This window comes from Mustelus asterias, chromosome 13 (genome assembly GCF_964213995.1).
Source record: "Mustelus asterias chromosome 13, sMusAst1.hap1.1, whole genome shotgun sequence".
In the NCBI taxonomy this organism is placed as follows: Eukaryota; Metazoa; Chordata; class Chondrichthyes; order Carcharhiniformes; family Triakidae; genus Mustelus; species Mustelus asterias.
This window is the reverse complement of record NC_135813.1, coordinates 21,218,724-21,244,731: the sequence shown is the minus strand read 5'-3', so window position 1 is coordinate 21,244,731 and position 26,008 is coordinate 21,218,724. Positions and strand designations below refer to the sequence as shown.

Below are 26,008 nucleotides of genomic sequence, written 5' to 3'. Positions count from 1 at the left end.
TCAGATACCCTCCCTACGTTTTTGCTGCCTTTCCAAAGGAAGAAAACAATTTAGGGAATGAGAAGGGACATAGGTTACTATAGCAGTAACAGTTTAGTGCATGACTGTCAGCCCTAAGCAGCAAGGTGCCACATAGCCTCCAAGCAGGATGTGAGACACAAAAAAAAAGCTTGCAGACCTCAACACAGACCTCATTTTTCTCTTGGCCAGCAGATGCTGTTTTGTGGATTGTGTGGACCAGCACTTATAGAAATGGAGCATTTTAAGGATTGGTACTTAGAATGACAATCACGTTGCTTTTTTCTTCCATCATACTCTTGAGCTGCTGGAGCTGTCAGATTTTCATGCTTCACTCCCCCTCTATTATTGAAACCATTTACAGTGTTCTCATGCATAATTTGTATTTCTCAATTCCTTATATTATTGCCTCCTTTTATCATACAATCATCGTCAATTGATCATTTCCTGTCTTCCACCTAATCAAAGACCATCCATGATTTTTAAGCTGGCTATAATGCATTCCTCTTTAAACTGTTCACCTGTAACATCTCCCAGTTCTGACCCAAAATGTTAACCCCGTCTTTCAACTCCACAGATGCTACCTAACATGCTGAATATCAATCTAATTTTGATGTGGTTACTGCACCAGGTCAAACAAGTTAAAAAATCAAGCTTGTTTCCCTTTCCTCTGATTAACACTAGGGGAATCTCACAGTAACTTCATTGCATTGTTAATGTAAGCCTTACTTGTGACTAATAAGTAAACTTTACTTTTTAGAGAGAGTGAGTCACAGTCACCCTAATTTATTAGTTTATCATTTTGATGCTTTGACTTTTTTTGCACAGGTAGTTCCTTTTCATGGATAGTCTTTTCTGTAAAAAATCCTGTTTAATGTTGTGCCGAACCTTGTCCATCTGCCCCTTCAGTGAGAAACAAAATGACTCCCGCTCTGTGCAAAAAAAACACACTGGATCTTGGAAATGTGGAATGTTTTCCCCAGATAAATTGTAAACATTAGATTAATTGAAATCTTCAAAACTGTGATTGACAGATTCTTATTAGGCAAGAGCATCAAGGGATAGAGATAAAATGGCAGGTAAATAGAGTGGAGGTGCCAATTCTTAATGGTCATATGGCAGAACGGCAATCTGACCTTCTCCTGTTCCTAAACACCAAAACTAGCAGGATATAAACAAAGCTAAGCAGTCATACAACCAATAAATCAGATCAAATTGTAACCAAACCACATCTAAATCGGGAATAGTGGTGGGCAACCAGAAAATTAACAGAAAGAGGAGACTTATCAACATTCCACATTAACGCTGGAAAAACCCAGCATGCAAGTGCAAGATACAAGGTTGTAATGTTTGCCCATCATTGGTTTCCCTTCATTATCAATGTTGGCCATTTGTTGCATGCTTAGAGTCATCTTTTGTGCGTTTTAACGCGGCTGTGGAACCCGATTGCAGACCTGAATTGGTATTCCACACTGCAAAGGATAAATGATCTGATTTTGTTGGGACTGCCCAATCTTTGTAACTTCCCTTTGGCTGCCTGTATTCTTTGCTGTTCAAAAGAAACAATGCCCCCCCGGGGCGGACATCATATTTTCTGAGGTTTGCCTTTAAGGAGTTCTTGAACATCCCAGGCTCACAGGTGGTGTCCAAGTTTGTGTTGCGAATATATGACTGCCTTCAGGATTTTATCATCAGTGATACATACCACATGTCTACTCCATCTCACCTGGGCTCTGATGATGGGTACTTCAATCCCAAATATTTCTGTTCTTTGAAGCACTTCAGTATTGGGCATCTTATCTTCACATTTTACATGCTTGAAGTTCCAAATGCGCTTCATGTGGAACCTGTGCTTAATAAGTCTGGGGTAGGTAGCCCACATCTCAAAGAACAAAGAACAAAGAACAGTACAGCATAGGAAACAGGCCCTTCGGCCCTCCAAGCCTGTGCCGCTCCTTGGTCCAACTAGACCAATCGTTTGTATCCCTCCATTCCCAGGCTGCTCATGTGACTATCCAGGTAAGTCTTAAACGATGTCAGCGTGCCTGCCTCCACCACCCTACTTGGCAGCGCATTCCAGGCCCCCACCACCCTCTGTGTAAAAAACATCCCTCTGATGTCTGAGTTATACTTCGCCCCTCTCAGCTTGAGCCCGTGACCCCTCGAGATCGTCACCTCCGACCTGGGAAAAAGCTTCCCACTGTTCACCCTATCTATACCCTTCATAATCTTGTATACCTCTATTAGATCTCCCCTCATTCTCCATCTTTCCAAGGAGAACAACCCCAGTCTACCCAATCTCTCCTCATAGCTAAGACCCTCCATACCAGGCAACATCCTGGTAAACCTTCTCTGCACTCTCTCCAATGCCTCCACGTCCTTCTGGTAGTGCGGCGACCAGAACTGGACGCAGTACTCCAAATGTGGCCTAACCAGCATTCTATACAGCTGCATCATCAGACTCCAGCTTTTATACTCTATACCCCGCCCTATAAAGGCAAGCATACCATATGCCTTCTTCACCACCTTCTCCACCTGTGTTGCCACCTTCAAGGATTTGTGGACTTGCACACCTAGGTCCCTCTGTGTTTCTATACTCCTGATGACTCTGCCATTTATTTTATAACTCCTCCCTACATTATTTCTTCCAAAATGCATCACTTCGCATTTATCCGGATTAAATTCCATCTGCCACCTCTCCGCCCAATTTTCCAGCCGATCTATATCCTGCTGTATTGCCCGACAATGCTCTTCGCTATCCGCAATTCCAGCCATCTTCGTGTCATCCGCAAACTTGCTGATTACACCAGTTACACCTTCTTCCAAATCATTTATATATATCACAAATAGCAGAGGTCCCAGTACAGAGCCCTGCGGAACACCACTGGTCACAGACCTCCAGCCGGATCTCCAAGGCCTATAGGAGGGTAAATATTATCACAACTTTGTACACAAATGTTGTTGCAAGTTTGATACTCAGTCTCTATAGAGACTTCGTAAACAGGCAAAAGCTGAATTTGCTCTGACAATTTTGTAACCTTGTTATCAATACAGGCATTTCTGGAGATTGTGCTTTGAAGATAGGTGAAGTTAGCTATAGCCTTCAGGGTTGTGTCATTGATTGTTATAGTCAGTGGGGTAAAGTGAGAATTATGGTGTGGTTGGTGGAGTATCTCTGTCTTCCTTAAGCCGATGGTTAATCTATAGCAGCCAGCCACTTTTGATAAAGTTCATGATCCTTTGAAGGCCATGTGCCCTCACATTGAGGCACAAGGGCGCATCATTAGCAAACAACAATAATATGATCTCTGATACATCTGTCGAAGATTTCAGTCATCTCAGATTAAAGAGATCAAGGTCTGGTCTGAATTGGATATATATTTTATCAAAATGCCCCAGAAAGCATGGTAGCAAAGAATATACTGAAAAGCATTGGGGCCATGAGACAGCCCTGCTTCACACCACTTGTTATGTCAAAGGAATCAGTATTTTCACCACACTCAATGACTCTGGCATAATTCCACCATGAAACTACTGATTTACAGCTCTGTCAGGACATCAAAGATGTCAAAACTCTTGCTCACATATATTGATGATATTTTTGCTTCTTTTGACTCTCTGTCTCGGAAATGTGATCTGTCCTGTACACACTATTCTTGCTACTTATAAATTAGAGATTGTGGACAAAAAAAAATCACTCAGTTTCCTTTATTGCCCTGGAAATTACTGATCAATATTATTATATTAGAAATAAATCCTTTTGTTAGGGGTTTCATTTCTAAATTGTATTCTCTAATCTTTTCACCACACTGCCCTTCACTTCTACCTTAAAAATTCTTCTGGAGGAAGATTTTGATTTAGACTTAACAGAAGATGATTGGAAGCCTATACTCTTGTGTACGTTCCTCATCTGTATGTGCAAGATGTAGGTTGCTACAACTTATAATACACTGTACCCATCGATCCAAAGTTAAATTGTCAAAGATTTATCCAAATTTTGATCCAGCCCCCTCATTCTTAAGTACTGGTCATGCCCTAAATTGCCTTTTCTTGGAGAAAACATTTTACACCAGTCTCAAGTATTTTTAGTAGCAACATTGAACCTTCTCCTATTATAAGTGGAAACAAATGACATCCCTCTTACAAAGATTCAGACTGATGCATTCGCTTGTTCAACATTATCTTCTCGCCTTTACACTCCGGCACCTGTTTGGGTACGCTGAGGGAGAATTTAGCATGGCCAATGCACCTAACCAGCATGTCTTTCGGATTGTGGGAGGAAACTGGAGCATCCAGAGGACATCCACGCATATACGGGGAGAATGTGCAAACCAAACCGGGAATCGAACACAGGTCCCTGGCGCTGTGAGGCAGCAGTGCTAAACACTGTGCCACCACGCTGCCAATACTGCCCCACACTGAGGCACCATTACTGGATTTTATGGAGCTTGGCAATCTTTCCTAGATTATTTTGAGGAACTGCAGCTCTCTACTTTCAAATAACTGACCCTAATTAGATTGTATATAATTGGGTTTTATATGTTGTATCGTGTGCAACCATATATGTCCTATGATTGTTGTTGATTTTTCTTATTGTTTGGGAGGATTTTTTCCTTTTTCTTCTTCCTCCTCCTTTCCTTTTTCTCTTCCAATTGTAAGTTTATTAAATTATTGCTGTAATGTAAGCTATTTTATTAATTATGATTGCTGTTAAAACTTAATAAACAACGTTTAAAATCAATTCACTCCAGGAGAGCAAAAGGAACCTGCAACAGAAGCTGTGTGGGGTGCAAGATACACAGTGGGTCAAACAAACCATAGAGTTTCAAGTCGGTGCTGATCAGCATGACTTTAATTTCTATAAACCCTAAAGACTGTGTGTGATCCTTCCTCATGCAGCTACTCACCTATTCTCAGCACAGACTGGGAAGCTTTCCTGATGGACAAGGCAGTTATCAAACAGTGTTGGGTTGAGCACTTCAGGTGTGTGCTTAACCATCATCCACTGTAAATGGGACAGCCATAGATACATTTCCAGACTGGCCATATCTGGACAGCAAATCCTTTCTTGTGGGAGTTGACAAAGCCATCAGATTTGTATCTTCAAGCAAAGCTTCATGCTCAGTTGTAATCTAAGGAGAAATTTACAAAGCTGTAGATCTCCATCTAGCCATCATGCGCTCTCAGTTATTTCACAGAATTTGGGATCAACAAATAATTCCTCAGGAGTTCAAAGATACCATCATTGTTCACTTTTTGAAAAAAAAGATAAAACTCCGTTTGTCATAACCACAGAGGAATCTCCGCTTGTGATAGCCGGTAAGATTCTAGCAAAGGTTCTACTCAACATGATGGTTAACCACATAGCAGAACATGTATTTCCAGGACATGATCTTCACACTTGGGGAAATATAAGACAAATGCTGCAAACAACAGATGGAACTCTATGTTTTGTACCTTTGTTGACCTGACAAAGGTCTTTGACACAGTAAATAGAGAAGCCTTGTGGAAATAGAGAACCCTAGATGGGGACCTATGGGTGGTTATGTCTGTTAATGTTGCACATATTGCGACAATTGAATGCGTGCTCTAGTTGTGATTAAGAGCAGCTGATACTAATTGTGGAAAGGTTAGGGCACATATATAAGAATCAATTGTCACCTGTGTGGGGAAACTATGTGGAAGGAAAAAGTAGCCTGCAATTATATTGTACTAAGTTTTGTGAACAGGCCTACATTGAAAACAGACTGGTTCCAGCTTCTTCCTTTGTTAGATGGACACTCACCAAATTAACAATGTCATCAGCATATATGCGGAAACTAACTCTGTGCTTTCAGATGATGTTGCATCATGTAGACGAGAAACAGAATGGGGCCCAGGACAGACCCTTGGGCAACACCAGAGGCAAGGGAAAGTGAAGTGGAAAGAGAAGCCATTGCAAGTGATACTGTCAGTTGATAGCATTGCACTCATCATGACTTGCCCATTCTCCTCCCTGAAGAATTACACAAATACCTCTGCAATAACTAATAATCCTCGCTACCTTCTTCATCACTCCTTTAATCCTGCATTAAAGAAAACAAACCATTCACCCAACAATAAATGATACAGTGATGATTTACTACAAAAAGACACTGTAGGCACCAGAGAAGCTGAAAGTAGCCTTTGGAATCATTGCTGAGATTCTCCACTCTCTGACCCTAGGACAGGTCAATCTGGTAGTGATGAATATAACCTCCCGTGAATAAGCGTATTAACATTAACTGGTCTTGGAAGGTCCACCCAGCCAATGTACAAATTCTCACACCATTACTCCCACCTCAAAATTACAACTAAGTGTCTTGGTGAAGCATAGAAACAACAATGTCAATGTTCAACTGTTGCACGCTCATGGTGGCAAGCTGGAAACCATGCATATTGCACTATTTTCTTTTAGGAGCTTCCTTCATACAATAGATTGTTGTGGTTATATACATACACACACCCACAAGCTGAAACAGGTGTCTAATTTTGAGGAGGTGGCCCTCAATTTCTGATGTGCATCTGCAAGGGGAATTGGAAGCACAGCACAATGATATCTTTCATTTGTTATAATTCTTCAGATACTCATCCTCCGCATAAATATTTAGAATTAGTCTATATTTTCTTAACAGCTATATGGTCCAATGAGCTTGTCTGCTTTTGAAACATTATTTGGAAGATGCTTTGCTAGTCTAGTCTTCTCTTTCTTTAGCTTACCAGGGATCTTATTCCGCATTTTATTCTTGAACTGTCTCACACAAACATTGCAGTTGGAATCTTTGCCCAGTTTAGGTCCCACATTTGATTTTACATGTTAAGGTTCCAGAGAAAGTACAGTGGAAGGCATCAAAGATAATCCTTAAAATTTGATTTCTCTGTACACAGATAACTTAAGAGTTCGGACCATCCACTGTGGGGAAGTGGTGGCACATGAATAGCTATTTCACAATATTTATAACTCAATAAAAAGTTTAGATTTAATGGACATATAATATGCAATATGGACATAACGAGACGAGAAGATACAACTACAAAAACATTTTTAAGTGTGTTTCATCAGTAATGGGGTCATGCTATTTACTATTAGTTAATTGCTCATCACATTGGAAATACTGCCAAACATTATGTGGAATTGAACACATACAATCAGGACTAGACCTCAAATCTGCAAAAAAAACTTTCACCACAGTGAACAGCTCGTGATGCATCATGATCTAATTGTTTTGTACACTTATTGCTGAAGGAAGAGGAATACAAAATGGACAGCATTTTGTAATAGGAACAGAGGGAAGTTATTTTAACTTTTAAATAATCTGAAGACATTGAACAGCTAGCAAGAATTACCTACTTTATTAATCCACATTATTTTCCAACATTTCAAAATAGCTCTGATGGTCAAAATATTCAAACATTCAAGATGCTAAATTCTTACAAGTGCTAAATATTGTTGACACTCACTTTTTAGAAGAGAAATTTAATTTTTACTTTATAAAAGTTAATTCTTGTAGGATTTTTACTTACAAACCCCCCTAAAAAAAATAGCACAATTGTTTCCTTCATTTTTAGTGCGCCTTTCAAGTGCCTCAATAATTCACAAGTATACATTAATAAAAGGGAAAAGACCATCATGCTCATCGAAGTTCACCCTCTCCATTTGACAGCAGAACCTCGTGCATCACCTTCAACATCCACTGAGGGAGGCAAAAAAACTACCAGCCAATTCAAAAGAAATTCTCAATAGTTCTTCCTCAACTTTCTAAAACAATAAAGCAAGCTCCAGGAGACATGCATCACCAAATAGACTTATGCATGCTTCTGTATGCCCCAACTTTGTAAGGAACACAATAATATGTAGGAAAACAACCATCTCCATCCATTGGGCTGGTTGCAAAGATCACAGGCTTGTATCACTTTACAACATAGCACAGGCACAGAAGACAAAAAGAATGGGGGCAGGGTAGACCAAAAACACAGCTGAAGAGATAAGGTTTTAAGAGACTTTGCAAAGAGGTAGTAAGACAAAGTGGTTTACAGTGCGAGTGCCAAAGAACAAGGGTTTAATGATTGAAGAAGTGGGCACTGATAGTGGTGTGAAGAATGAACAGTAATCCATATTCAAAAAAAGAGAAGCTATGCCAGAGAGATTGCTTAGATGAGACTCTGGAGGGATTTGAAGACAAAGATCTTCTAGTTAACGGTGTTAGGAACAGAGAACTAGTTGAAAGAATACAGAGACTTTGGGCCAGATAGTTCTGAATTGAAGCAAATAAATTCAGTTTTAAAAATCTTTGGGGCTGTGGATCAGTCATAATGTAGAAATCATAAACAATTTATTAATATGTTACCAACTTAGCAGTACAGATGACAAATTGTGCTACTCGAAAAGCAGAATACTGCAGGTGCTAGAAATCTGAAATAAAAATAGAAAATGCTGAAAATATTCAGCAGGTCAGGCAGGATCTGTGGAGAGAAAAAAGTTGGCTCAGCTTTTCTCTCCATGGATGTTGCCTGGCCTGAGTGTTTCCAGTATTTTCTGTTTTTATTATATATTGTGGTGCCTATGCCCACAATTCGTATTTAGCAACATTTAACAATTTTTTAGGAAAATGCAAACTATCATACATTTACTATGTATATATTCTATGAAAAGCAAACATTGGGGTGTTAGGTTAATAGCAAAGGGATACTACTATTCAATAAATATTTGAGATTATAGAAAATTGACCTGGAGGTCTAAGGAGGGATCAAAGCAATATCACACACCCGGAAGACAACCAGAATTCTCTGAACAACAGCCAGCTGAAAAAGATTCTGATCCTGTTCTTATGTAAATGAGAGCGGATTACACAATTAAAGTCTCTCTCACTTAAGCAACCCTGTTTATAGACTGGATAAACATTTAGCTTCTTATCCAAGAACAGAATAAGAAGTGGGTTTCTCTTCTTATTTAGTGAAGTAAAATACTTTTTACATGTTGAAGAGGAATGTCAAATGTGTCAGAAAGAGCCAGAATAGAAACTTTTCTTTACAATAATACACTTCACTCATTTTCTCAAATTATTCGAGTTTTGTTTGTTTAGAAATTACCATTTTCAATTACAAAATCCATAGAAGTTTTCATGACATCTATGAATTAAATAACTTGGTGGATTTATTGTTGGAAGGGAGGCAAAAAATAAAAAGACATGCAAACTAAAGAGTAAAAGATTCTGAACATATAAAACACTGAAAATCATAGCCTCTGGAGGAGGGACCTGACCAAACAGTGACATGACACTGCGAACTTAGCAGTGCCAACCTGTGTCAGGGACAAAACTTCTATGGCTTTTGTAATTGAAAATGGTAATTTTTAAACAAACAAAACTCAAGAATAATTTGAGAAAATGATGGCACAGTGCTTCACAGAACCAGGGAGCTGGGTTAAATTCCGGCCTTGGGTGACTGTGTGGAGTTTGCACATTCTCTTCGTGTCTGCATGGGTTTCATCCGGGTGCTCTGGTTTCCTCCCACACTCCAAATATGTGCAGGTTAGGTTGATTGGCTATGCTAAATTTCCCCTTAGTCTCAAGGGGATTAGCAGGGTAATTACTTGGGGCTACAGGAATAGGGCCTGGGTGGGATTGTTGTTGGTACAGGCACAATGGGCCGAATGGCCTTCTTCTGCACTGTAGGGATTCTATGTACACCCAATAGCTCAAGTGCTAACTGTACCGAGTGACAAGGACTACGGTAACCCAGGTTTATTCCCTTGGCTATGCTGATTTAGCTGATCTCTGTCAGAGGCAGTGGCAGAAACTTCATAATTCATCTACAAATCCCTGGGCTAAGGAAGGAAAAACAAGGATACCTGCTCAAATTTGTTTTGATTAACCATATTAAAAGTGTGCGCTAGAAGTGGACAAGGACAGGATTGCTAGGTTTCGCACCCCCTCTCATGATTGAATAATTTGAGACTATGTCGGCCTGTAGGTGTGCCAAATCCTCAGAATGAATCACTGTCTTCAAAAAGGAGAAGGCGGGGGGAAGAAAGAAAATTGGCGAAAACAAAATCTGTCTGTTCAACAGCATAACAGCAGAATGCAACCCAGCACAAAATGTGCTACTGACTGGCTGTGCTCTCAGCAAAAGACCCAGGTGCATGTACAGCAAGCACAAGTTTCAGTCAGCCTACGCCTCTCAAATGGGAGGTATATTCTGGCTACAACAGCTGGGGGATCTGCTTGAAAAAGTGTTTCAGAAGACTACAAGATCCAATGGGGAAGTTGATGCAGTGCTGGAAGCTTCAGGCGAGGTGGTGTAAGGGTAAGCAGTCATGTTTCTGCAGGGGACCAGAAGGCCCTTAAGGAAAATATTAAAAGAGCGAGAGCAGGTAATCATGGAAGTCAATCAAGGTGTGCTGAAGACCCAGCTTCAGTGCTAGAAAAGGTTCAACTGACTTCATATCAGTGGTCAAGGTCAGTGAATATATCAAGTGTCACCCAGTTTGTTTTTCACCTAATCCCCTCTTCCCCTAATCCCCTCCTTCATTTATGCTTTCAGAGATTTCAGAACTGCCACCTGGTTAGCCATCACATCTTCAAACATACAAACAAAATCAGGTGTCAGATGATGAAGCACCATCACTTGATCTGACATTTGCAGCCACAACCTCAGATTCTGGTACCGCACAATATGTAGACAGTATAGTGGCAAGATCAGCATCAGGCTAGAAAATAGGCACAAGCTGCAATAAGGCCAGAGGAAAGGGGAACACGTGTGCCAGTTTCCCCAAGGAAAAGAATGCAGGTATGTTCTGCTACAGAGTGCTCATACAAATATATGAATTAGGAGCAGGTGGCCATTTGGTCCTTGATAAGTTGATCTGACTGTGGCCTGAACTCCACTTTCCTGTTCCCCACCTCTGGAATCCGTTGTGTGACTCAGATGTGGACTTGAAGGTGCAGCATACAGAAAGATGGGCATGTATAGAATTGCTTGATGCATTGGCAAGCTTACTACAAAGCCTTGTCACTGTCAAAAAGCATGGTGAAGTCCAGCTCCTAATTAGAAAAGGACATCATGCAGAGCTTGAAGACTATGCTTTCTAGCACAGAAATGATGGCCAACTCCAAGTAAGCACTCCCAGAACCACCTGTAATATAGCTTCTGGTGGCAAAGATCTCAGCTTCCATTGCAGCACAAGCAGAAGCCACATGCCATGTCAGTGCTGCAGCGGAAGTTCAGACTGAGATCATGAGATACACGCCGACATGTCATGCACGCCCAGCTTGGTGCCATCATGGCAGTATATACCAGTGCTCAAAGGGGCATATAAGCTCACACAGTAGTCCAGCAATCTGTGCTCCAGGAGATCACCAGAATTGCTGAGGCACCCCTCTGGAGGAGAGGCAGTGATTCCATGATACAAAACCTGCAGTACTCTCAGGGGGACAGCATTCTTGGCATCATTCCACCAGCCCCTTTGGTGCCATTCTGTGCAAATTGTTGCTGCCCATGCCATGATGGTGCAGTCCACAAGGTTCAGAGCTGCTTAAGTGTTCTGCACTGCCATCTAGAATCTTTCCCACTTAAAGTTAGCGGCTTTCAATCATGCAGACATGCTGCAACCATTTTGTATTCATTATTGCAAGTGTTGTTGGATAAACTTGTTAAATAATGTATTTAATGTATTTTACTTCAGGGCTTTCATCAAGAGGATGATGAGGAATTGCAGACAGTGTTGATGTTGGATGGGTTTAGGACAACTAGACAGTGATGAGATGCTCACAGGTGGTCTGTCTGGAGCGATGACATCTAGGATACCTTCCCCACTCCAAAGTTCTCACTGAAGATCTGTGCCTGAGAGGCAAGTGCAGCAGGCAGAAGACTACCATACATTTGGAAACACGCTCCCACAGAGCAGTTGAATCAATAGGTGTTATTTTAGAATGCGTGTAGCAAACTAATGTTTGTGGTGGCTTTGTAGCAAGCTTGGCAATGCATGGAGCATTTCTGTACCTGCACATCAGTATCCTTTCTGTATGCTGTCCTAAGGTCCTGAATTGGTAAATTCCAATAACTTCAGACACTGCTTCTGGCTGAGGTGAGGATAGAAGTACTCTCTGAATAACCCAAGTAAGTACAGGCTTCTGTTAAGAGACCTTTGCTTTCTTCGGTGCACAGCTTTCTCTCTGCTACCAGTGCTGCATTGCCCTGTCCTGCTGCAGCCCAAAAGGATGGACAAGAGCCCACGAGTGATAGAAGGCGACGACATTATCCCTATGATCAGGTAAATCACTATTTGCTGAGCAGTGAACCTTCTTCTAGCTCAACTTCAGTATAAATTGTTTACTTTTTTCATCCCTGTGGTGAAAATGAAAAAGTGCCTACTTTTCTTGATTTCTGAGAAGTGTTGCACTGTGGGACTTAATTTTAACACTTTCTACCAAAAATGAGTACTGAGACAGAATATAGCAGATATATAAGAAGCAATCTTAACTAAATATGTAACTTTTAGTCTGGATAGATAGAATATTTAAAATTTAAACATTGGGTTCGAGTATCCATTATTGAGTATGAATATTTTTAGAAACAATGTTATCATGAAGGCAACTATATGGTTTGATAATAATATAGTATTACAGCCCACTAAATTGTCATGGATGTTAGACCAGGTGATTGACACTAATCTTCATAAACACTTTTACCAGAATTTCAAGATTTGCAATTGACAAGTAAAATAAATACATAAGAATCCACTTATCAATGTCAAACCTCCGGATGTTTTGATTTTGCAGCACTGGAAGAGCATGAGAATTAATATTCTTAGCAATATTATCTGAAACAATTGAGGAGGTTTATCACATTTTAAATATTGTTGAAAATAGACCATGCAAAACAAGCACCATTTATGAAATACAAAAATCTGCAATTTTAGTTGTCATATGGCCTGACAAAAAGTGTTACTTATAAAACATAAAATAATTCATAATTAAGAGCAATTTTGTTACAAAAATGGCTTGATACCATAGTGACCAAGAAATGGTCAGTCCAAACCTACAAAATGATGTTGACTTGGACAAGCCAGAATTCTTACACATGAAGATTTTTTTTTTATAAAAAAACTTACATATTTCCAGGGCACTACAAAAGACACATCCCATGTCAACAAATTTAAGAAATTGCTCTGTTTCCCATAACAGAAATGAGCATACTTTAATGCAATGATCACAATTAATGTAGTACGTACATACTGAATATATCATGAATCAAACTGACCTTTACACTCAAAAAATAACTAAGTGTTACCTCCTAGCAAATAATTCTAGTAGAAACATAGAAATAGACCACCAGTAAAGTCTGTAACTACATGCTGAGAATTGTATATAATCATAAGATTCCCTAAAAATATTTCTTCCAAATTGTGAAAAGGCTGTTTCAGCAAAACAAATGTCCTTGTTGTGTTCCAACTTAGTTTCCCATTTATAACACTTCCTAATTTCTTTGAACTTAAATTGTTCTATGTAGTAGAATCTTACCAACATGTTACACTGCAACACTCACTGATCCCCATAACACAATTATGAACAACAAGCCAAAATATAATATGCCCATTTAGTTCTGCACACATTTTTCTTGATTATGGAGACAGCAACATTCCAACAAGCCAAGAGCATCTTCTAAAAATGCGGCTCTTCAAACTGAAAACACACCTCGGTCTAGAATCTTAAGCATTCAGTTAGCTATGTACTGAGAGCTGTGTGTATTTCTCAATCTCTCTTATTTATAAATGAATATTTATCACAAAACACTAAAATTCTTCTTAGATACCGTGCAAGAGCTAATTAATTTATGAAAAATACTCCACGCAGTAGTTATAAATGTGTGGAGTGTCATTCATTGCAAAATACAGAGCAAGACAAAGCTATTGGAATGCCTCCAGAACTACTTGCAAGAATAGCCTATCTCCATTTTAGCATTACTGTTTTGTTAACACTAGATTAGCAGATAAGCCAGGCTTCCCCTCTCTACCCAACCCCTTTTGAACAAGATGTAGGAAGGTTAAAGGTCAAGTAATGACAAAATAGCCCAAGTGTGTTCCTAAGAACCGGCAGTTAATAGGTCATTACATAAAATTATATAATTTCAGGATCAAATTGATCACATCAAAATTTGTGGTTCTGGAATATTGAAATGTTTTTGTTAATTGTTCTAAAATTAATATTTGTTCAGATATGCTCCTAGACAGGATTTAAAATACAAAGCGCTGTAACATTAATTCTGCGCTGGAACTTATTCCTCCAAATGGAAATTGCACAATCTGAAACAACTGACATTATGATATTCACAGTCCCAGAATAAAACCTAACAGATGTTTTCAAATAAGAGCATAAAGGCCAGTAATTCAAATAACAAAAAGAAAATTTGAAGAGGTGAGCGGAAATCCAACCTCCAAAACATAATTCCACTTCCAAGTTTACATGCCCTCAAAGACAGTTAAAGTTTATTTATTAGTGTCACAAGTAGGCTTACATTAACACTGCAATGAAGTTAATGTGAAAATCCCCTAGCCATTACACTCTGGTGCCTGTTCGGGTATGCCGAGGGAGAATTTAGGATGGCCAATACACCTAACCGGCACGTCTTTCGGACTGTAGGAGGAAACCGGAGCACCTGGAGGAAACCCACAGAGAAAACATGCAGACTCCACACAGTCACCCAAGCCAGGAATTGTACCCGGGTCCCTGGTGCTGTGAGGCAGCAGTGCTAACCACTGCAGCACCGTGCCACCCCAGGTTGTTACCTCGACGGTTAATTCACAATGCTTGGAAGGCACTTTGGTAAATTTGTACAAATTATGGCAAAATATTTTCTGCTGAATTTCAATATTTCTCTCCCTTACAAGAAAGCTTTCAGTTGTGCCTTGTTCTATTATGTCCTTTGGAACCTAAAATGCAAAGACCATCTTTACCTTCACAGTGGAGCAAGTTGTTTTGCTAAAGTATTGGATGGTTGTCTTCCTATTACTTAGTTTTCTTCAAATAGCTGTTTTGAGATACTGTGATCAATATAAGCCATGTTTAAAGGAGGAAAACCTTTAAGCAAAATAGCTTCTCTGCCACAATAAATGGGATACAATTCATTAATCTTTATATATTATTCCAGAAGTTCATCAACATTCCAATTCTACAAGAATTGCCCATTGAAACAAAGAAACCGGAAAACTATGCTTCAAGAAAAAATGTTTTAGCCAGGCCTGAATTTTTAAAGCAAATGCATTTTAAACACAAGCAATTGTAGAGCAACTTCAAAATATACAAATTCAATTTCCCATCCATACACAAATTTGAGAATTTTACTCTGGATAGTTATTAATACATTGACCAATATCTTCAAAATATTCTTGTACTTCCATTGTTACCATACAACTTCAAATGAAAGTTTTTTATATTAAAATGAATTTTAAAATCATCAGGAAAACTGCATTGTGATTGCAAGAATACACAAAAGCAAAATCAAGAATTGTAAATTAAGAGTTAAGCAAATCATCTGAAGCAGTATCATTCCACTACAAAGACTACTCCAAAAATTGAAACAAAATGTTGAAGTTTCACAATATCCAATGTGGTCCTTCTCTAAAAGACGTTACACTCTTCAAAATCAACCTTTTAAAATCACACTATTAGCACCAAACCATTCAGCAAAAATTCAAACAGGTCATCAATTTACTTAACATTTCAAGCAAAACTTGAGAATTGCCTTAATTTCATTTGGATTGATTCTGAAATTAATTTAAAATCTAGATGTCTTCATACACATTGTATTTGTAAGGCACGACACCAATTTACGTCGATGTACTTTAATTATATGATGCTATTTTGATTGATGATGTTTTCTATTCTTTTTATACATCCTTTGTAATTCGGCGGTGTCCTTATTATGCCTCCTCCTAATTGCTTCAGGGTGCTCTCAAGTTCAAAAGTTCACGTTTTACGACCTTACAAAGACTCATCACTACAGAGAAACACATTTCTATTAAATGTCCCCAGCTGCATTTTGTCTCAAAATCAGGCTTAAAATGGCACAAAAAACATCGAAATGTCCCCAATCACTACCTCTTAGAAACAAAAGTGCATTTCTAAAAAAAAAACCAGGAGGGTGAATGGATAAACATACCGTTAAACCAGTTACCATTATTACTTTGAAAACAAACAGTTGAATGCAAACAAAATTGACAACCATGAATGGACAACTGACCACCATTATGTGCAATTTTTGTTTCAGCAGTGATGAAAAAAATCTTAAAAGAAACAAATAACCTTGCTGACTTACTGCTAATTGGTGTTATCCCGTTTTTTTCTTCGTATTCGTAGCCATTCTTTCTTTTCTCGATCTCCATGTCCTTGCTGTTGTTTTCTTTGCCCACACGGTAATTTCAGCACGCGTCGCCCATGGTGTTTACCTGTCAGGCGGTTAGCCCGACTCTCTCGCGCACATCGATAACGCTCGGCTGGACTACATGCCGCTCGCGCTGCCAACGGCTCGGCGCCTCACGCAAGCGCCTCACGGCCTTCTGCTGCAATGCCCCCCCCCCCCCCCCCGGAGACCCAGCCCCAGCTCCGCCTCCCCCCTCCCCAAACTGGACAGAGGATGCGCGAACCGCGCGAAGCCCAAACCACTGGTCCCAGCATTCCACGCATTGTCACAGGGTTGCAATTGTTCTTTTCACAGCCTGAGCTGACAATGGGTTATATCCACCAGCCGCTGCCCTTTCAAACCCGCTGGAGCTGTGAATGTTTTACCCGGGTTGGGTTGGGTTGGGTTGGGTTGGGTTGGGGGGGGGGGGGGGGGAGTACTGTAAACCGTAAATTGATATTTTCCTGTGAAGTGGAAATGAAGGACTATCTGCTTTTGACCCGAACATGAACTTTACCCTTATTCTGCTCATGAAACATTGTGCAATATCCCACCCGTCTCACCCCAAATTATCTGCCCCCACGCAAAACAAGCCCCTTCTGACTTAATTATCCAACTGCTTAAAGTAGCCTCTGCAGTTTTTGAAATCCAAATGTTAAATTAACTTTGTGGGACTTCAGTTTATGTACAGAAGTTAGGAAATATATTACAAGTGCATTAAAAGTTGTGTGGACACAAGTATTGGTGAACTGGCATGCACGAAAGTAATCAATTATTGAGCAATCAAAATAATTACAATTTGTTGAGAATAATCAGACATACAGGACGGCACTGCTGCCTCACAGTGCCAGGGATGCAGGTTTCGTTCCCAGCTTGGGTCACTGTCTGTTGAAGTCTGCATGATCTCCCCATGTCTCTGTGGGTTTCCTCAGGGTGCTCTGGTTTCCACCGAAAGATGTGCAGGTTTGGTGCATTGGCCATACTGAATTCTTGCTCGGTGTATCCGGACAGGTGCCAGAGTGTGGCGACGAGAGGATTTTCACAGTAACTTTATTGGAACGTCAATGTAAGCCTATTTGTGACACTAATAAATAAACTTTAAATCTTTAACAGTTTACATGGAGAAATATCACTGCAGAAAAATGTAGACTGAATTAGAACTGAATAGACTATTACTGCTATTTGTAAAGAACAATAGTCAAATTCTCCATGGGCTCAGAGGTGGGCAATGGAAATACATAAATCTGTATCCTGGATTTCAGACTTATTATTGGTTTGAGTTTGATTTGTATTACTCATCTTTGGATGCCATGTTTTCAGCTTTCTCCTCCCTAAAGTGTGAAATTCTCTCCAGCTGTGCCTCAATTGGTAGTGCATTCACTTCTGGGTTAGGGGTTTGTGGGTTCAAGTCCCATTCCAAGACTTGAGAACAAAAATAAAAGCAAATTATTGTGAATGCTGGAATCTTTCACTCCCTCACCCTACAGTATAAATATCTCTCACTTTCTATGCCTTTTAGCTTTGACAAAGGGTCACCTGGACTCAAAACGTCAGCTCTTTTCTCTCCTTACAGATGCTGCCAGACATGCTGAGATTTACCAGCAATTTCTCTTTTGGCTTGAGAACAAAAACTTAGGCTGATGCTCCAGTGTATTACTGAGGGAGTACTGAACTGAACGTTGCCATTTTTCATATGACATGCTAAACCAAGGCCCTCTCGGGTGAGCATAAAAGTTCCCTTGGTACAACTTTGAAAAAGAGCAAGGGGGTTTTCCGAGTGTGTTGTCCAATATTTATTCGCAATCAACATCACAAAAACAGATTATCTGGTCATTATCACATTTTATTTGTGGGGGTTTACTGTGTGCAGATTAGTTATTGCATTTCCTATATTACAACAGTACTTCAAAAGTACTTACTGGCTGTAAAGCACTTTGAGGTGGCCAGTCATGAAAGATGCTGTACAAATGCAAGTTTTTTTCCTGTCTAACCTCTCCATTTCTATTTCTGTTTCTCTCTCTTTGAAGACTCTTCTTAAAGTCTAGCTTATTCACCAAACTGTTGATTCACAATTCCCAATATCTTGATATCAAAGTTTGTTTGATAACACTTTTGTGAAATACTTTGGGATGTTTTACTCCATTATAGGTGCTATTTTGGTGCAAGTTGTTGTTGTAGGCTGCAGAAAAGTAAACAGAGGTAGTGTTTGGACCACTCAGCCCACGCAGATCCATTGAAAGGAAACCTATGCAATGTTAACAGCTGATCCCTGAGCATTTTTCTGAACTACTATATTACCTATTGCAAACTAACCCTTTCATGATTGGAGATTAGATTAACTATACAGTATTTAGTATAATTGCCTGATAATGCACACAGTGTGGCAAGTTGCGGCTGTCCCGCTATTTATCAAGCCATTTGCCAGGAGGACAGTGGAAACACTTTAGGGATGTCCCGAAAGTATCCCTGAAGAGATCAAACATTACTACCGACTCATGAGAGTCCTTGGCTTGTGATCAAAATAGAGAAGGCTCATCCAGGATGGCAATGAACACATTGAGAAACTTCATCAAGAACGTGCAGAGGCAGTGTCAAAGCATCGATGGAAGCACACAAATCTTCAATCAATCTACTCACCCAATCCTTCAAGCATTACCTGCCCCAGATGTGGTAGAGTCTGCAGATCGAAAATTGGATTTATTAGCCATTTCAGAACACATCAAACCAGCGTGGAGTTGAATCATCCTTGATCTCAAGGAAGTACCTCAGGAGGTCACTGGGGACTCCTGATGCCAATTGCCCACCTAGCAGGGCCACAAACCTGCAGCTGTCAATGGTCAGACAATCAACTAGCGACCAGTCACCTTGGGAGGCAGGTAAACAGAGTGTCTTGATGGTCAATGTGGCTCCTAGAAGATCCAGCTGGCAATGCAATTTCTTGAGAAACTCAATCCTCTGTGATAAGCTCCACTACCTGAAAAGAAAGGTCCACAGTACTCAAAATAAGTAAATGATTTTACTTTTATATAGCATAATTCACAACTTCAGTACACTCCAAAACTTTTTACTGCCAACTAACTACTTTTGTACTGTAATTACTAATCTAAAGAAGTAAAACACAGCAACAATTTGCACAGAGCAAGGTTCCATAACAATGAGATAATAACTAGATAATCTATTTTAATAATATTAATTGAGAGAACTGGGAAAATTCCCTGCTTGTCTTTGAATTGTCCAATAGGATTTTTACATTCATTCAAGAGTGCAACTTGCCGTACAATATGCTTATGTATTGCGTCCAACTTACTGGTCACAACATGAACTTACATACATCTCACAGAATAGAACCTTTAGTTGGAGATGTAAATCATCTGTAGAACCTGCTTCATATCTCATTCGGCAGACAGACAATGTTTATGATGCACCAGTTAATCTGGATTACTAACAAAACCTGGAAGCCTGCAGACACAAACTACTTAAATATCTGAGGAGTTGCAAATGGAAATGAAAACTGTGGTTATCTGCAAATATACCGCCTTCTGAACTTAGATTGAGGCAAGGTCATTGATGAAGCAGCTGAAGTGGTTGGGCCTAGGACACTACCCGAAGGAATGTCTGCAACAACATCTTGGGGCTGATATGATAGGTCTTAAACAGCACAACCATAGTCATTTAGTACAGAACTTGAGTATTGCTGAAAAAAGACATTTTGTTGAAACATATTGTCTTGCACTCAAGTCAATTACAAGATTGTCCTGATGAGTGCAAGGTAAAAAGCTTCAACAGAATGTATTTTTTCAGCAATACTCAAGCACATTTTTCTTTGTAGGGGGTATGACTCCACCCAGTAATGAGTTTTCCCTGTGATTCCCATTAGCTTCAGTTTTGCACCTTGATGCCAGATTCAGTCAAATGCTGCTTTGATGTCAAGACCTTGCCTCTTGAATTTGGTTCTTCGTTCCATGTTTGAACGAAGGCTGTAACTAGATCTGGAGCTGTGTACTCTGGCAGATACCAACCAGAGAGGTGAGGTGATTGGCAAGTAAATGTCCCTCTGCCAAAAATATCTTTCATCACTTTGCTGTTGTTTTGAGAGTAGACTGATGAGGCAGCAATTGACCAGATTGCGTTTCTCCTACTTTTTAAGGGAAAAACATACCTGGGCAATTGTCCACTTTGTCAGGTAGATGGCAGCACGATGGCACAATGGTTAGCACTGCTGCCTCACAGCACCAGGAACCCAGGTTCAATTGTGGCCTCAGGTGACTGTGTGGAGTTTGCACATTCTCCCCATGTCTGAGTTTTATCTGGGTGCTCCCGTTTCCTCCCACACTCCAAAGATGGGCAGGGTTAGATTGATTGGCCATATTACATTGCCCCTTAGTATCAGGGAGATTCAATAGGGTAAATTTGTGGGGTTACATGGATAAAGCCTGGGTGAGATTGTTGTCGGTGCAGGCTCGATGGGCTGAATGGCCTCCTTCTGCACAATAGGGATTCTATGATTCTATACCTGTGTTGAAGCTGTATTGGAACAGCTTGTCTAGAGGCGTCGCTGGTTCTAGTTCTGGAGTCTTCAGCACTACAATTAGGATGTTGTTGGGACCCATAGCCTTTTCTGCATCCAGTGTGCTGAGCTGTTTCTTGATATCAGGTGAAGTGAATCAAATGAGCTGAAGACTGGCTTCTGTGATGTTGAGGACCGCAGGAAGACACTGAGATGAATCATCCACTTGACACTTCTAGTTGAAGATGGTTGCAAGCATTTCAGTCTTTTCTTTGGCACTCACACATTGGGCTTTACCATTATTGAGGACTGGGATGTTCCTGGAGCCTCCTCCTCACATTAGTTACCTAATTGTCCACCACTATTCATAACTAGGTATGGCAGGACTGCAGCGCTTTGATTTGATCGGTTAGTTGTAGGTTTGCTTAGCTCTGTATTTATCATGCTGCTTCCAGGTACCCAAGACAGGTAGAAACCCTATACAATGTTAAAAATATGAGTAGTTGATAATCATTGTTCTATGGGAGCAGGAACAGGACTGAAGTTGCAAAGCTTTTTCAACTCTCAAATTCCAACAGCCAAAATCATGAAATGTCATAAGCGAGTCAAATAGCAGTTCTAGAAATAGTAAGACAAGAACTGGGACAGAGTCTCATTTCTCCTATAATCTCTGGTCAAGGCATCCTGAGTAGCTCTCATGCACAATTTAGCAGAGGTGTCAAATCAGAGACCTGTGAGTAAGCAATATTCTTGCCTTCTTAGTCAAGGAATGGTGTATGGCAGAGGAGAAAATACAATATCTTTATATAGGGAAGGAAATAAAACCAGACATCCCATGACATCATAACTCATCTTAACCCTGTAACCCTGAAAGTCAAAGCAAAGTTGCTGATTAAATTTAATGGAGATGGAATGACATTTGTTAAAGCACATTCCAGGTAACAAAATTCATTACCTGCACAATCAGAAAAGACCTTATCCATTAGTTTAAATAATGGTTAAACCCTTCTTCATTCAAAAGGGTGGATGAAGGTAGTTAAATAAATATTTAACACACAGTGAATGCCACTGTAATCCCAATGAAAACAATCATCATCTCACACTTTAGTTAATGAATTGCAAAATTTTATGGCAATGATAGGTCCAAGGTTCCAATATATTGCAGTGTTTATTGACATTTTTATAACAAACCCTATCTCTTAGAATAAATCTCCTGTGAAGGTTATTGGGTATATTTGTGCAATATGAGTTGCCTGTTCTCATGGAGTTCAAATATAGAATGAAACCTCAATTTGCATCTCAAAAGAATGGAGAATTAAAATTGGTGTAAAATCAACAGTCCCTAAATTTTGACATTATGTTTGATACATCAATAAGACACAAGCATGAGGACAAGTGCAACACAAATGAAAAAAAACAGGCAAGGGAGATGAGATACAAAGTCCAAAAGAATAGGTCGGTTCAATGTCTTTTACAAGGCTCCGTCCTGTGAAAATTCTGTTGGATATCAGGAAAACAGATAATTGAGGTTCCACTGAGTGTAACAAAAATGTTTTGCTATAATCCATCCTGCGGTCCTCCACACAGTCTCAGTGTTTGATCTTTTTTGGCATTGTAGTTAAAATTTGTGATAATGAAAGTTAAGTATTATTCAGCCCTATTATACAACGATGCTCAATTACACATGCGAAATGATATGGTCTTCTGCTGATACAAGCATTGACAAGAATACACATCTACATAAAGAATGTTACAAAGTGTCCAAACAATCCTATATAAAATATGAATTGTTCAATAAACTAGTTCATAAATAATTTGATATAAACTTTTTTTAATGCGCTACTTCTGTTCATGAGACTGTAAATAATATGTTTCAGATACTTTAAACATGTACCAAGCATTAAGTATTGGGGCGGCACGGTGGCACAGTGGCTAGCACTGCTGCCTCACAGCACCAGGGACCCTGGTTCAATTCCCGGCTTGGGTCACTGACTGTGCGAAGTCTGCATGTTCTCCCCATGTCGGCGTGGGTTTCCTCCAAGTGCTCCGGTTTCCTCCCACAGTCCAAAAGATGTGCTGGTTAGGTGCATTGGCCATGCTAAATTCTCCCTCAGTGTCGGCGACCAGGCGCCAGAGTGTTGCGACTAGGGGATTTTCACAGTAACTTCATTGCAGTGCTAATGTAAGCCTACTTATGACACTAATAAATAAACTTTAGCATAGTATAAATAATAATATAATAACCTAATAAATAAACTTCAACTTTATATCAGCATTTATAAAACAAATAAAGTGCATGCTTCTTAAAACACAAGAATGCTGAACTATAGCCATAAGCTTGTCCTTCACAAGCCTGAAAGGTACTATTCAGCCACAACCCCCATTAACTCTTCATCCATGGATGGACATTTATTAAACTCAAATTATATATGTGGGATAGACAAAACATTTCTGGATTATACTTTACTACATTTAGAAGCCATAGACACAAAAAAGTTTAAACCACAAGAGGCTATTCAGATTCCAACAATTCTGAATGAAAAATTCACCAATCTCCCCTCTAGATCTTTTGCTAATGATTTTAAACATATGACATTTCATTATTGACTCATTCAACAGAAGGAATACCGTTCTTCTTATACACTCTATCAAAGCTTCATTAGCAAAAGATCTAGAGGGGAGATTGGTGAATTTTTCATTCAGAATTGTTGGAATCTGTACACTCCACCTGGAAAGATAGTACAAGTTCATTCCATAAATAATTTTGAAAGGGAGTTGGAAAGATAAATGAAGAAGAGGAACTTACAAAGTTACAAACACAAAGGATGTGTGGAAAAAGCCAGAACAAGTACAACATACTGAATAGCCTCTTGTGGTTTAAACTTTTATGTTTCTTTGACTTCTAAATGTAGTAAAGCTTAGCAAAACATTTTTTTTACACTCAGTGGAACCTCAGTGGCGGTAAAGGTCCTGGAAGCCCTAAACTTTTATGCAACCAGGTTCTTCCAGGACGCCAGCAGGGACCTCTGTGGGATTTCTCAGTCCTCAGTCCACAAGTGTGTCCATGAGGTGGTAGATGCCCTGTTCGCCCGGGCAGGCCAGTACATTAAATTCAACGTGGGCCAGTCCTAATAGAAATCCCAGGCTGCAGACTTTGCCACCATTGCCAGGATGCCCAAAGTGCAGAGGACGATCGATTGCAAGCAGGTTGCCTTGTTGTCCCCAAAACGTCATGCCCAGAGGGTCCATTCCTGCAAGAATTGCATCGAGGCCTTTTCTTTGCACTAAGTGCCATAAGAGTGCGACTCTCGGTTTGCCAAATAAACCAGCGTGATTCTCTCCCCTTTTCTTGTTTGTTCGGCAATTAGAATTTTTTTTGTGAACTCGTGCCTTTAAAATTATTTTCGGAAAATTCCACCCACTATTATCACTGAGCAGAAATTGAACTAAGCTTAAGAGATGGTAATGGCAGACCAATAGTTAGAGGGAGGACAACAGGTGACCTGGAAAGTGAGGGAGGGAAGTTTCAGTCTAAAAACTTAAAACATGGGCGCAGTGGATTAGAAACCTAAGGAAGTGAAGCAACAGACCAGGAGTTGAGAGATGGGAGTAGGACACCAGGGTTAAGTGAACAGGAGCTCAGCGCCATGAGAAACATAAAGCAGGGAAAACACATTGGAATATGAAATGGCTTTGATCACGAAAATATTGTTTTGTCCATCAAGAGACATTTTTATGTAGCTCCTTGAGATCTCTTTCACAATTAAAATTCATGCAATAATTCAGTTCTGAAGGAAAGTCACATTCAATTCAAATCAAAACCTGTTTGTCTCACCACAGATATTGCCTGACCTGTTAGTGTTTCCAGCATTTTCATAGCAAATCATAGAAATCATAGAAACCCTACAGTACAGAAAGAGGCCATTCGGCCCATCGAGTCTGCACCGACCACAAACCCACCCAGGCCCTGCCCCCATATCCCTACATATTTACCCACTAATCCCTCTAACCTACACATCTCAGGACACTAAGGGCAATTTTTTTTTTAGCATGGCCAATCAACCTAACCCGCATATCTTTGGACTGTGGGAGGAAACCGGAGCACCCGGAGGAAACCCACGCAGACACGAGGAGAATGTGCAAACTCCACACAGACAGTGACCCAAGCCGGGAATCGAACCCAGGTCCCTGGAGCTGTGAAGCAGCAGTGCTAATCACTGTGCTACCGTACCGCTACCATGTGTATAATTTTACACATTTTAAAAAAAAACCTCAGTGCAAGTTTCAGGTTTTTTTGCAAACATGTTATTCTTCTCTCCCTTTGTGTTCCCAAGTCATATATGATTCACTGATGTAGTGCATCATCTGGTGACTAGGTGAAAGTACAGTTTGGTTCCCACAAGAGTGCATTGGGTTGACTCTCTGTTTTCTCAATTCATTCTTACAACCAAGTGTGGTTCTCTGCTTGGTGGCTCCCCCTTGTTACACAACCAAGATTGGGAACACAACCTATATGGCATTGTGTCTATGAATCTATGTCCTCCAATTTAGTTGAATTTACTACGCCACAGAATTAGAATGATTTGGAATTGCTGTAAGTAGGAAAAAAGAATGTCAACATTTTTAATATGTTTAAAAATTATATCACCATCCAGAAAATTAGGAAGTAATTCTCATGTTTCTGGCATTGAAAAATATAATAAATTGTCTCATCTGTCAATATAAATAATTTATTTCCATCTGTTGCTATAATGTTGGTTAATATTAATTTATCTTACACAGGATAAACAATAAATCATATAGGCAAGATCATTTCAAGGTCTTTTGGGATTTGTGTATGAATATCCATTCAATTTTGCCACTTAATTAGTTTGACAAGTGATTCCATTAATTAGTTATAGCATACTAAAAAATTAAATACTTCCACTGAATAACTGAAATAACATGTTTGCAATTATTTTCTAACAGAATTGAAAGCTCAAATCCTTCATCATTAAGTTATCCATTATTAAGCATCAGTGGTCAAAAGCTTTAAACTAATTACCTTACAGTAGTAATTAATCAAAA

The 26,008-nt window shown here is 39.7% G+C and overlaps 1 protein-coding gene across 1 annotated transcript in view; it reads right to left on the bottom strand.

The window, feature by feature from the left end:
- Positions 1-16,521, bottom strand: part of LOC144503088 (nuclear receptor subfamily 6 group A member 1) — a 387,078-nt gene extending 370,557 nt beyond the window's left edge. Inside the window, exon 1 of the mRNA XM_078227588.1 lies at positions 16,351-16,521. Within this exon, the coding sequence (XP_078083714.1) occupies positions 16,351-16,417 (67 nt within the window). The 5' untranslated portion in view covers positions 16,418-16,521. The remainder of the gene's footprint in view (positions 1-16,350) is intronic.
- Between the last annotated feature and the right edge of the window lie 9,487 nt (positions 16,522-26,008).